General features: G+C 39.0%; 1 protein-coding gene across 3 annotated transcripts in view; it reads left to right on the forward strand.

Annotated features, from left to right (window-relative positions):
• Nucleotides 1-11972, forward strand: part of LOC107084380 (MAGUK p55 subfamily member 6-like) — a 32665-nt gene extending 20693 nt beyond the window's left edge. The window contains exons 4-14 of one of the 3 annotated variants that reach the window (XM_015374186.1): nt 2494-2612; nt 3144-3296; nt 5808-5960; nt 6093-6320; nt 6948-7079; nt 7156-7252; nt 8622-8690; nt 8779-8940; nt 9099-9301; nt 9450-9578; nt 10772-11972. In XM_015374186.1, coding sequence (XP_015229672.1) covers nt 2494-2612; nt 3144-3296; nt 5808-5960; nt 6093-6320; nt 6948-7079; nt 7156-7252; nt 8622-8690; nt 8779-8940; nt 9099-9301; nt 9450-9578; nt 10772-10948 — 1622 coding nt within the window. In that variant the 3' untranslated portion in view covers nt 10949-11972. Of the gene's footprint in view, nt 1-2493; nt 2613-3143; nt 3297-5807; nt 5961-6092; nt 6321-6947; nt 7080-7155; nt 7253-8621; nt 8691-8778; nt 8941-9098; nt 9302-9424; nt 9579-10771 lie in introns of those variants that run through there. The other 2 variants (XM_015374187.1, XM_015374188.1) reach the window with 2 other exon arrangements.
• The last annotated feature ends 805 nt before the right edge of the window (nt 11973-12777 follow it).

Consider the following 12777-nt stretch of genomic DNA (forward strand, 5'->3'; position numbering starts at 1 on the left):
TGTTTACCTTTCTGTGTGTATCTGTTAGTACAATTACAGTACTACTCTGACTGTGTGTGGTCCCCACAGGGACCCATTACATTGTTCATACACAGGAGTGTGTCCAAACTGGATTTTAGACCGGCGCTTCTTTTTTTATTATACAAGCATATTTCTTTGTCTTTGAAACATTCTTCAGTGTTTTATTTGACTTCCCTTGTGTTTTCGCCCTTTATTAATATTGCAGTTGTTTTCTGGCAAGCAGCATGACTGAGCTTGTGAATTATGTCTGTCTTTAGTTTTGTGTTTTGTCTCTTCTGGTATGCAGTATAATATGTTAATTACATTGAGAGCAACCTTCTCCAGATTCAAGTTTTTTATTGCTAAAAGTCTGACTTTGAAAACGTAAAAATAAAGATAATTTGACAGCATTTTGAAATATGACAAGAAATCTAGGGCTTTTTTTCACTCAGTTGCTCAAACTTAACTAGTCCCCGCTGGTAGTGTAAGCTGGTATATTTAACACTAATTACAAATAGAAGTTCACAGACTATCATATGTACTATCAAAATACACAGCATCATTTTTTTCACTGCCTGACATTCAATCGGGGGAAAATGTAATGTTTCAGGTAAGCTATGATCACCAAAAATATGTGAATTTGCTAAAAAAAACAAAAAAAAAACATATTAACGAGAGAGAGAATATTTTATTACTGTCTTCCAAGTTCAAAGATAAAGTATATTTCTTAAGTATGTGTCAGAAGAAATATATTTTGAATAATTTCTACAGGGTTGTAGTTTGCTCGGGTTATTGCCCATTCCTCCTGATGGAACTGATGCATGAGTCTGTTTTGTAAGAAGCAGTGCTTGATTACACTATTTCACACGTTTTTCTTTGTATCTAGTTTAAGGGTTTGTGGTGACTGCTCCAGACCATGGACTTTGCTGTCAGTAAGCCATATCGTAACTAATTTCACAGTATGAGTTGGTCTGTTGGCTGCATGGTGGTGCAGTTTATAGCAATGTTGCCTCGCGGCGAGAAGTACCTGGGCTTAGAAACCTGAGCAAGAGTTTGCATGTTCTCCCTGTGTATGTGTGGGTTCTCTCCTGGCACCCCAACTTCCTTTTATTATCCAAAAACATGATTGTTGGGTTAATTGGTGTCACTAAGTTGCTCATCTCTGCGTTTCCCTGCAATGGACAGGCAATTTGTCCACCAATCCTCCATCCATTATCTGACATGCTTGTCTCAATTGGGGTCGCGACGGGTGCTGGTGCCTATCTCCAGCTGTCTACGGGCGAAAGGCGGGGTACACTCTGGACAGGTCACCAGTCCATCGCAGAGACAAACAGGACATGCAACAATTCACACACTCACACCTAAGTGTAATCTAGAGAAGCCAATTAACCTAATACCGGGGTACTCATGTTTTTGGACTGTGGGAGGAAGCCGGAGTACCCGGAGAGAACCCACACATGCTCAGGGAGAACATGCAAACTACGTGCAGAAAGACCCCGGGCCAGGAATTGGACCAGGAATCAAACCCAGAACCTTCTTCCTGCAAGGCAGCAGTGCTACCCACTGTTCCACTGAGCAGCCCCAATCCTTTATGCAGCAAAAACTTACATGTTGCTTCTGCTCTGGTACTTTTGAATTGGTGAGGTATAAACTTACTGTAGGGACCTTTCTGAATTTAAAAAATATAGAAATAATTTCCCAAAAAAAAACATGAAATAAAATTTAGTCTAAGATTAAAAAGATAATTTGGACCTAAAACAGCAAAGTTTGATGTACTTTAATGTCACACAGCAGAGAATAAAAAGGCTATGTCTTTATTACATTGTATCTATAATGTATCATTTATTCAAAGTGTTTCTCTGTAGGTAAGGGCAATATTTTGCAGAGCTCCCGGGACAGTAATTTTGTAAATTGAACTATTTTCTTCTAACAGTAACAATAGTCAACAAGAATACTGCCTAATGACACCATGATTCAGGTTAAATGTGTAATATAGGGTTAGCAAAGCAGATTCACGGGAAATATATCATAATTGAACAGACTACAGATGCTGAGTGAGCATAATTGCTCACATAAGTGCATAATGACACACTGGTACAGGTTTTAAATTACTGACACAAGTTTTCAGGGCTCTAAGTGGCTTAAATGGGCTTGGGTTGGCTTTGAAACCCTGGCATTACAGGTTAGCTGCCTCTTACAAACAATCCACACCTCTCGTATCTGTTTGTCTTAACAGACTCCAGCTTTAACTGTTAAGATTGCATTGTTTATTTACTGACAGCCTTTGAATTTCAGCAGCTTTTTAAGCTTCAGCATGCATAAGCTATATGCATCTCTAAACTGGGTTCAGTACGGGTGAATAAAAAACGTATGAAACAGAAATGTGTTGGTCAGACGTTCCATCAGCGATGTGTAGTCTATCTATACCTTAACTGCATTCTACAAAATGCCTGTCATAATTTTATTTTTTGCATGTATTGTTTATCTATTTAGCCATGCAGCAGGCGAAGGATAATGGCGGAGAAGGTTCCACTTCCACAGGAGTGAAAGACATTGACCTGCTTTTCCTTCGCGGAATCATGGAAAGTCCAATTGTACGCTCCCATCCTCAGGTAGCACACACACATACACTTCAAGCTCAGGGTTAGAAGCTGTGAGCAGACTAACCCCTTGTCATCTCGAAGCCCTCCTCTGCACCCTTTGCTTAAGCACAGTAAGGCTCTGACAAACACGCTACAAATTTTCATTGCTATGCCTTTTTTGTGTTGCTATCAATGGACTGTACTGCTTTTTTAATTACAAATAATTTACCTCAACTTATTTTTACTCCAGTGTTAAATCTTTTGCATGCTGGTTTTATTTTAAGCACAGTAGGTTCTGCCATAAAAGCTGCAACTTTCCACCTTGCACCTGTTCCCTGCAGAGCGGAGATGTTAAAATGAGATTAGTGGTTTTATTGTAACACAAGGCTAATCAGTAGCCTGTTTACAGCAGAAAGAAAGTCCCGTGCTACTTCATTCAGAATTTAACATCATACCAGCTACTTACAACATGCAGAACACCATTTTAAAAGAGACAATTCCCCTTTTTACCCTCATCTGTGAGAAGCTTCTGCCCAATCTGAGTTTTTTTGCCCCCTATAGGCCCAGGAACAGCAGGAGGATGTGAAACTAGAAGCTGTGCAGGACAACAACGTGGAGCTGGTGACGGAGATCCTGGGCGACATCAGCAACCTCAAGGTTAAAGATGACAGTGCCTCTGAGCTCTCTAGGATCCTCCAGGAGCCACACTTCCAGGTGAGAAAGGATAAACACAAACACATTCAGGAAGATTACATAAAAAGATAGTAGTATTAGTATCTATTGTGATCCCTTATAGCCAGAATGTGGCTATAAGCATGTGGCTATGATGTGCTTCTTTTAGACGGAATCCTATGAATCATATATAGCAAACCTTTAGGTTAGATGGTTAACAAAGCCAACAGCTCTAATGTTTTGACTTTGGATAGCTGATGTTTGGGCCCTGTTCTTACGCTAACCTCAATTCTTGGACCTAACATCAGCTTAATAAATGCTGAACCAATGACTGCTTGTATTCTGAGCCCGGCACGCCCTCTGATCCAATCAGATCCGTCCAAGCGTTTAGCTGGAAGTTAAGACCCTGTTGACCTACTGAGGAAGACAGAGTGGGAGGAAGGGAGATTCTGTGATGATAGGAACGGGAAATAGATATTACATCACAGACTGTGCATGTGAGTTTGAATGGTTTGTGAAATACCGGATGAGCTGTTGTTGATCATCAAGGTAAGATATTTTAGGAGCAAGTGACGGACATTTACGGGATTGGAGGGATAATCAGTGAGCCTGGAAAATAATTAATGACATTCAGAGAATTATCCTAGATTCCAATCCATTAGTTAATTGACTGTTTTCTGATATATAAATTAGTACGCAGAATTTAGCTCGGTAAGCATGAGAAGTTAAGCTAAAGAAGGTTTGCATTTTCTTCTAAAATGACAGAATGCTTTTCTGCAGAATTTCTATGTCAGTCAGCTGAGGTTAAGCTCCAAACCTTGCTAAAGAGTTGAAATGACCAGAAATGTCGAAAGAGCAAAAAATATTTAGCAAATATATTTGTTAAGAGCACAGCTGTAGCATAATGAAAAGCAGAAGTTAGTTTGTTGGATCAGTGGATCACCACCAGGCACCTCTAGTATCTCTGTCCTGCATGTTTAAGGTCTTAAATGACCTACATTAATAAGTATTTAACAGAATTTTAAAGGACTAAATGGCTGCTATCATGCAATTTGCTAAAGTTGTTCTAAATCAGATACACATATTAAACATATAGAGCAGGGGAGCTTATGGACCAGAACTGGGATAGTTGGTGCATTGAAGCTTTTAAGGAAATTTTATTTAATTTAACCAAACTGATGGCGAGATGGAGCATGGACCCCCTAATTATATATTGTATGAAATTGTGTTATATCAAACTGGTCCCATAGTCACTCTATTAAAGCATGTCTGATTCAGATTCCTCGTTGATGGGACAGGTGTTGTGAATGAAATGGTGCCCAGCTTTAAAGAGCTCCTGTGTGTCGCTGAATGTGTGCATTGAGGACTGAAAGATCTTCTGCCTCCATTTATCTGTTTACTTCAGTGTGTTGAATTCATGTTAATGAGTATTTAAAGACATTTCAATTAGTGAAAAATATTGAAGGGGGAAAAAAAATAAAAGAAAAAGTTTAATCAACCAAAACTTTCGCCATGCAGTACCTCCGTCGACCCCCTAGGGGTCACGGACCCCCTGTTGAAGACCTCCGATTTAAAGGATGGATGCATTATGTTTAATACACTAATGTGCTAATAGTGATGTGTGTCCTTTAAGTAGTCAAGACTAGCAGTCTATTTTTTTTTTTTTTACTAACCAGCAATAAGCTTTTTAATTCCTATTTAGGCTTAAAATAACTAACTTGCTAATGCTAAAATGTTGGAAAAAAAATTCAAACTCCGGAAGATCTCTGTCCCCAAAGTAGGCAGAGTCTGCCAAGATCCTTCCTGCAAAGGACATCAGTGTTTATCCTGACCAGTTTATTGCAATAGTTTTAAAGCAGTAGTGGAGGATGTTCTTTTTCTGGGTGGATCATCAAAATAAGTAGTCTTGGTGATAAATCTTATTCTGGAAAGTAAGCTTGTATGAACGATGCAAACAAAAACTTTTAAACAGATCGTGCACAAGGAGAAATATGGGCTGTGCATGTACTTGCATGCATTTAATTGGCATTCCCTCTTGGGAGCAGGTACAGGTTGTGCATGTGCATTGTTTTTTTTCAAGTGGAGAGGGCAGGTTTTTTTTTTTTTAATTCGCGAAAATCCTCCACTATACCTTTTACATGAGAAAGTTCTGCAATTACCGGTCTAAAAAGTTCTGTATCCACTTCTATGGGTAACACATATTTAAAAATGTTATTTTAAAAAAGTTCAAATTAGATATCATGCCTTAAAAGAAATAAAGGCTTTGATTTAAATGTTTGGAAGTCTCAGTTACCTGAAGGCTTTCAGTCGTATATATACTGCAGGATTTACAAAATGAATTTTATTGTCCAACATAAATCAGAATGACTTTAACTTGGATAAAATGTTTTGCTTTTTCAGAAAACCTAGCCAGACTAATGTAGTAAAAGAATCCTGAGTGAATATATTAAAGAGGCTTTGTTTTCCTTGATCATAAGGAAAAAATACCCTTTGTTGTCTTGGCCAGCTTTAATTATTATAAATTCTCTTTCACATCTTCCTTCTTGTTCTTAGTCTCTTCTGGAGGCACACGACATGGTGGCATCAAAATGCTATGAAGTTCCTCCACAGACTGAGACGGCCAACGATGCTGCGGTGAACAGCGCGCTCATGCAGGCTGACGCCGTCCGTATGATCGGCATCCGAAAGAAAGCCGGCGAGCCGCTGGTGAGCCAAAGTCAATACCAACTGCATGCGCTTCCCTTGTGTTTGTGCCTGCCTCTGTGTATATTACTTTTGTGCATAAATGATTAAAAAGTGAAGCTTTTCTGTTTCATTTTTCTTTCACCTTTCTCACAGGGTGTTACGTTTCGTGTGGAGAAAGATGACCTGGTTATAGCCAGGATCCTCCATGGCGGCATGATCGACAGGCAGGGGCTGCTTCACGTGGGTGACATCATTAAAGAGGTGAATGGCAAGGACGTCGGCAACAACCCCACAGAGCTGCAGGAGATGCTGAAGAACTGCAGTGGAGGGATCACGCTGAAGATCCTCCCCAGCTACAGGGACGCCCCTGCACCTCCGCAGGTGAAACAACAACGCAGTGCCAGTAGATGTACGCGTTAGCACCCGCCTGGTGATCTGGCCCTTTCTTCAATCCTCTGTACATCAATGTGAACCATGGGAGCCCTATTAATAACACTCCACATGCTATCTAGGTCAGAATTGCTTTTCCTGCCTCATACACACACACTCGTGTCCTCTCACATGGAAAGTACAGTAGGTTATGAAATCCTCATTTTCTGTTGTTTGGTCATTGATTATAAAGTAAAAACAACCAAATGACATGAATCAAAGTAATGCTAAGAAGGACGTTAACACCACTTCTGGAAGTAGAGGCAAAGGAAACATTTTTGAAAAATCCCATATTGCTCTGTAGCTCCAAGCATCATGAGATGTGTGCTTTAATGACTTGTTTTATTGCTTCCTCCTGCTGCTTGTTTAATCTAATACATCATTCAGAGCACTTAGTGTCTCTGGCCAACTCCCCCGCTGTTGGTCAATCAAGAAAAACAGTATTAACTCCCTTTGAGATTCTGTTGTCACTTTTTAACTCTGGCTGTGCCTCATATCGATATCTTCTTCTGATTAACACAACTAATATAGAAACAAATTAAGTAGATATACATGGTAGTGAATATCTGATACCTACAGGTGTATGTGCGGCCGTACTTTGACTATGATCCTGCCAGTGACAACCTGATTCCCTGTCGAGAGGCCGGAATGGCTTTTAAGAGAGGCGACATCCTCCAGATTGTCAACAGGGAGGATCCCAACTGGTGGCAGGTGAGACTCCCTCTATTTGTGCCCACAAAGTTCTCCAAAGCAAACAAAACTTAAGCAGCTTTGTTATCCATTGCAGGCGTGTCATATGGTGGGTGGGGCCACAGGGCTAATACCCAGTCAGTTCTTGGAGGAGAAGAGAAAAGCCTTCGTTCCTCGAGACTTTGACGGATCAGGTTGGTCTCTTTCATCTGGCCGCTGTTTAAGTCATGGTCTGAAGTCTAAACACAATGATTATGAACATGAATGCCTTTGTAACAAACATAGGGAGGTAGAAGCTTGCTGACCTTCTTGGAGATATTTTCCTATTTCCATCTGGAGGGTCAAGATGAAGTTTTTTAGGGACTTAGACAATCTTTATAATATTTTATATACACAGAGAGTATCCAAAATGAAATTTTGATACATGGAGCTTTTTTGACACTGAATGAGCAGCTTAGCAGGGAAATAAACATTTCCATATATATAAAGTGTGCCAGTGATCAAATGTAAACAGTGTAGGAGAGACAGAGTGCAATAGGCATTGATGTGGAAGGTTCTGAGCAAAACACAAATAAATAAATAGATATGGTGTGAAATGCAGTAGGTGCAAAATACAATAAAAAGGATTTGAAGATTCGCCATGTAGTGCAAGTATGATGTTTACAGTGTGAGTTTGGAACCAGAAACACTCTTCCGAATGTAAAGCATGGAAGGATTGGTTCATCATACAAAGTGGATACAGTAACAGAGGAGAACACCCTCTGGATTCTTTAGACTCACTGTAAATCAGCAGCCAGAGTTGGAATACTTGGGTGTTCAAAGAGGAATAACCCAAAAAACACACAGGAACTGAGATGGAAATGTATATATAGGGCTAACATTAAATGATTTCAAATAGGGATGATTCTATAATAGATTAGCTCTGCTAGCTGGATTATTGGTTTTTAATTTCGCTTTGGGATTTATAAAGTATTTCTGAATTTAATTTTTGAAGTGAATAACATGTGGACAGCTGAAAAGCTTGGCTTGTGCCAGAAAACCAAATAATGTCTACTAATACTGAGACGGAGACTGATCCTACATTGATTATAGAATTAAGCAAAGGCCGTGTTGATGCAGGCCAACAGTTTTTTGCAGCCTAAATGAGATTCAAGTAATTTTTAGTGGGGGCCACATCTTAGAGTCTGCCTATTAAAATCTTAATCCTATATTTTCTTCTTTAATTGATTCTTTTTTTATGTTGTAACTTTATATTCCTACTAGTTCCCCTTAAAAATGAATTAAATATATGACTCTTTCACTGATAATGAGTTTATTTAAACCTCTAGCTGGTATTGCACATAAAAATGAGAAAGCTGAATTCCTGTATAAACATGGAACTCATAGAAACACCAAGGCATCCAACCTTCTCTGCTAAAATAACCTTTTCTGATAAATATTTGGTAGACAATGGCTAATGGTTTTAAAGACTCCAAAAAAAAAACAGTCCATGTCTGCCTCCATCTGGCCAAATTATGTAATTGCAAATTAAAGCAAGTGAATAATTGTTCCCTTTCCTTTTAGGAATCCTCTGCGGAACCTTAGCTGGGAAAAAGAAAAAGAAGATGATGTATTTAACAGCAAAGAATGCAGGTCAAAACACTCTCCTTACTGTTGGTTCCCTGTTTACATTTTTTGTTTTAGTTTTTTTCTAACTTCTAACTCTAAAATGTTTAAACAGAGTTTGACAGACACGAGTTGCAGATCTATGAGGAAGTAGCAAAGGTCCCTCCATTCCAGAGAAAGACGCTGGTCCTGATCGGTGCTCAGGGGGTCGGCCGACGCAGCCTGAAGAACCGACTGATGGTCCTCCAACCCACCCGCTTTGGCACCACTATACCATGTGTGTTTCATTCCTGTTCTCCTGTAGTCTCTTGTAGATTATTCATACTATCTTATAGCTTCCAATGCAGCAGAAGGTGGTTCCTAAACTTCCAAATTTGAGAAAGTTCAAGGCATATCACCAAATATTAATAGAAAATCTTTTTTCTCTACATTAAGACACTTCTCGGCGGCCCCGGGACGAGGAGCTGAGTGGCAACACCTACCACTTCACCTCACGGACGGAGATGGAGGCGGACGTGAAGGCCGGCCGCTTCCTGGAACACGGCGAGTACGATGGCAACCTGTACGGCACAAAAATCGAATCCATCCATGAAGTGGTTGCCACGGGACGCACCTGCATCCTGGACGTGAACCCCCAGGTACGGGGCGAAGAATCTCACCTCAGAGAGGGCTGGGAAATAAAAGGCAGCACTGAGCAAACAACAGAGGATATCACAATGAATCACCTGTAGAGGAAGAGCAAAATGTTAAAAAGTAAACAGGTCTCTGCTTGAATGTCCTCCTCAGGCTTTGAAGGTACTGAAGACAGCAGAGTTCATGCCCTACGTGGTTTTCATTGCAGCGCCTGATTTTGATACACTCAAAGCCATGCACAAAGCTGTGGTGGATGCAGGCCTCACAACAAAACAGCTCACGGTAAGTAACCACTAACATTCCTAACAGTGAGATCACATCAGTTAGAGTACTTGAATTAAAACACATGGTCCTGATCCATTCTCAGGCTCTCCTGAATTTTATTCAATATGCTCTGGTACAACAGACGTTTTGGGGGAAGAGAGGCCAAGATCCTCATACATCCCCCAGTCTGCCTTTTATCACCTGAAGAACATTTCCACAATTAAAGGATGTATAATAAGGACCTAAAAAAACTCATGCATGCCTTTATCTTTAGTAGAATTGATTACTGCTACAGGTTCTTCATAAGTTCGCTTAAAAAAATCCATCAGACAGCTGCAGGTGATCCAAACTACTGCTGCCCATGTTCTCACTAGAACTAAGAAAGTAGAGCACATCAGCCCAGTTCTGAAGTCCTTGCACTGGCTCCCTGTAGCTCAGATAACAGACTTTAAAATCCTTCTGTTGGTGAAGAAAAAAAAACTTTTTAGAGATGCCTTTGACTGTTAACGGAGGTATCGCTAGTTTAAAGGGGAACCGTTTTTTTTTTTCATTTGGCCCTTGATTTTACGTTATTACATCATGTTCTACTATCCCATATGAGTTTTGTCATTTGGAGACATTTTGAAGATATTCAGTTAGGTTATATCTAGGTAACGTCCTCCTATGGGCAAACGACTTGAAAGGCATAAACTAAAACGGTTCATAATTTATCATTTATGGTACGCCAGTATTCGTAACTTGTTGGCGAATCACTGTCCCCCAGACATCCGCGGTTATATTTTTTATATTTATATCTTTTAAAAACAAAGGGGTGTGTGTAAAAAAAATTAAAATAAAATAAAATAAATAAATAAATTCCCCTTTAAGTTTGAGGTCCAACTGTTTATCACTTGCTCTTCTGTTTTTAGTTGAATTGCTTTGTAAAACACTTTGAATTGTCTCTGTACTGAATTGTGTTTCAAATAAACTCCTAAAAGGAGGCCGACCTTGAAATAGTGTTTATGACCAAAGGTCTCTATCTTAGTGTAAAAGATAGGTGCCTATCTTTAATATTAGTCTGATCAAAAAAATGTTCTCAGCATATTTAGGGAAGTCTTTGTTCCTGACACGCCTCTTTAACATGGAGTGTGTTTTTTTTGTAATCCATATTTAAAACATTTTAATGAGGAATCTCGAAGTCCAACAAGCCTACTTTTCCTTCATGTCTGCAGGATGTGGACCTGAGGAAGACTGTGGATGAGAGCGCCCGTATCCAGAGGGCCTACAACCACTACTTTGACCTGACTATAGTCAACGACAACCTGGACAAAGCGTTTGAGACGTTACAGGCTGCTGTGGACAAACTGTGCACTGAGCCTCAGTGGGTCCCTGTGAACTGGGTGTATTAAGAAGCAATTCCACAGACCATCGCTGGGCGATCCAATGCGTTTTCTGACCAAAAATGACCGGCGAAGAAGACGTAAGGGAGGAGATACTACTGAATAATAATATTTGATTGCTCTTTCTCCTCCTAGACCTGCACACTGTGCAACTCCTTTTCTACTCCAAACTTAAAGGGAAAGAGTGCTTATGTATTTTATAACTTTTTTAATGAAAAATCTTTATATCCCACGTGGAATCAATCATATTGTCATGTATTTGAGCTAGTGTTTTTTCCATTTAATTTATTGTAGTTTTTAGAGTTGTAGACTTTGTTTTTTTTATTGCCATTTCTCTGTGACAGGAATCACTGAAGCTCTAAGATGAAGTGGCTCATGTCTGAACAACCACTGTAGCTTCTCTTCACTTGAATTCCCCTCAATTGCATCGTTTTTAACAACAAGCCCTTAATCCATTTGTCTTCATCCTCCAGCTTGATCAAGGGGACAGAACTACCAGTAGTCAAGCTGGACAAAAACCTACTTGATTTGCTATAAAAAAGATCAAACACTTCATTTCGTGATTAGCTGTGTGTCATTATATTGTTTTCAATCTGTGTTAATAGTGGATAAAGGTTGATCAGACATGGTTCCCAGCTTTATTTTTCCTAATTTATCTAAAATGTGTCACTTTGCCACTCGCCCACCCCCCTCCCATCTTCAAAACCCCAACCAGTTCATGTCGTCTGTAAATGAGAGTCCCTCTGTCCTTTTTAGAATCACCTAAAGTTGAAGCCCAAATCTCAGTAAAACTGATATGAAGTCAAATTCTACACATCCAGCAAAGGCTAAACATTATAAATGGAGAATTATTCTTTTTCAGCTTTAAAATAAAAAAAAGTAACTATTTTTGAAGCATTTGTCAGATGAGAAATGATTGCATTGTTAAATATTTGTAGTTTTAAGTTTAATTTGCCTCATACCGAACAGTGATTTTAAATGTCTCCACTTCCACCTTCCATGCTTGTTTTTACATGTTTTAGTAAAGTTCTAATAAAGTCTATCGGATATTCACCTATAACTGCAGTATCGTCTGTCATGTTTTTATATATATATATATATATATATATATATAGAAACTTATGTTGGAACTTTAAAGCAATGGTAAAAGCATTTGGGTGATGACTGAACACCAAAAACAGCTTTATTGCCAAGTTTTGTTTAAAATAGAACATAATATAAAAAGACTATGCAATGGTTTTCAAATGGCTACACAAGTGGCAAGTTTAGGCCAAATACTTGCTGCTAAGAAAGCCAAGTATTTTTTTTAGCAAGTTTTGGTAAGACCCTGTAAAAGATAAAACACTGAATTTATGGTGTCCCCTGAAGATGCCATGGATGAGAGGTCTCACCAGCAGATGTAAGGAATGGTTGGATACTTAAGCGAGCAAATAACTATTTGACTTCACTGCTGCTTAAAAGTTTGAACACTAAATTTATATTTTACTGATAAACATCATGGGGAAAAGTTCTGAAATAAAAATGTAAAACAACCACACCAAATATTTCAAATGTTTTATTAATCAACACAATTTACAGTCAAGCCAAAGTGTGAACTATATTAAGTGATACGTAGTCACATTATGTTCTAACAGGGTTTACAGCATATTTTGTGTTCTGTAAGCAAAAGTTATTACGCAAAAAAAACAAGACGTCAAATGTGAAACAGAAACCAAAAAGCTTCCATCTTTACAACAAAAACAAGGAGCTTAGCAGTGGATGTGAACAAATTAAATTCAGCAACATGGAGAACCCTCACCAGAACGAGGACAGCAAAATCAGGTATGTATTTATTTATT

This window comes from Cyprinodon variegatus, unplaced genomic scaffold (genome assembly GCF_000732505.1).
Source record: "Cyprinodon variegatus isolate N-32 unplaced genomic scaffold, C_variegatus-1.0 Scaffold98, whole genome shotgun sequence".
NCBI lineage: Eukaryota > Metazoa > Chordata > Actinopteri > Cyprinodontiformes > Cyprinodontidae > Cyprinodon > Cyprinodon variegatus.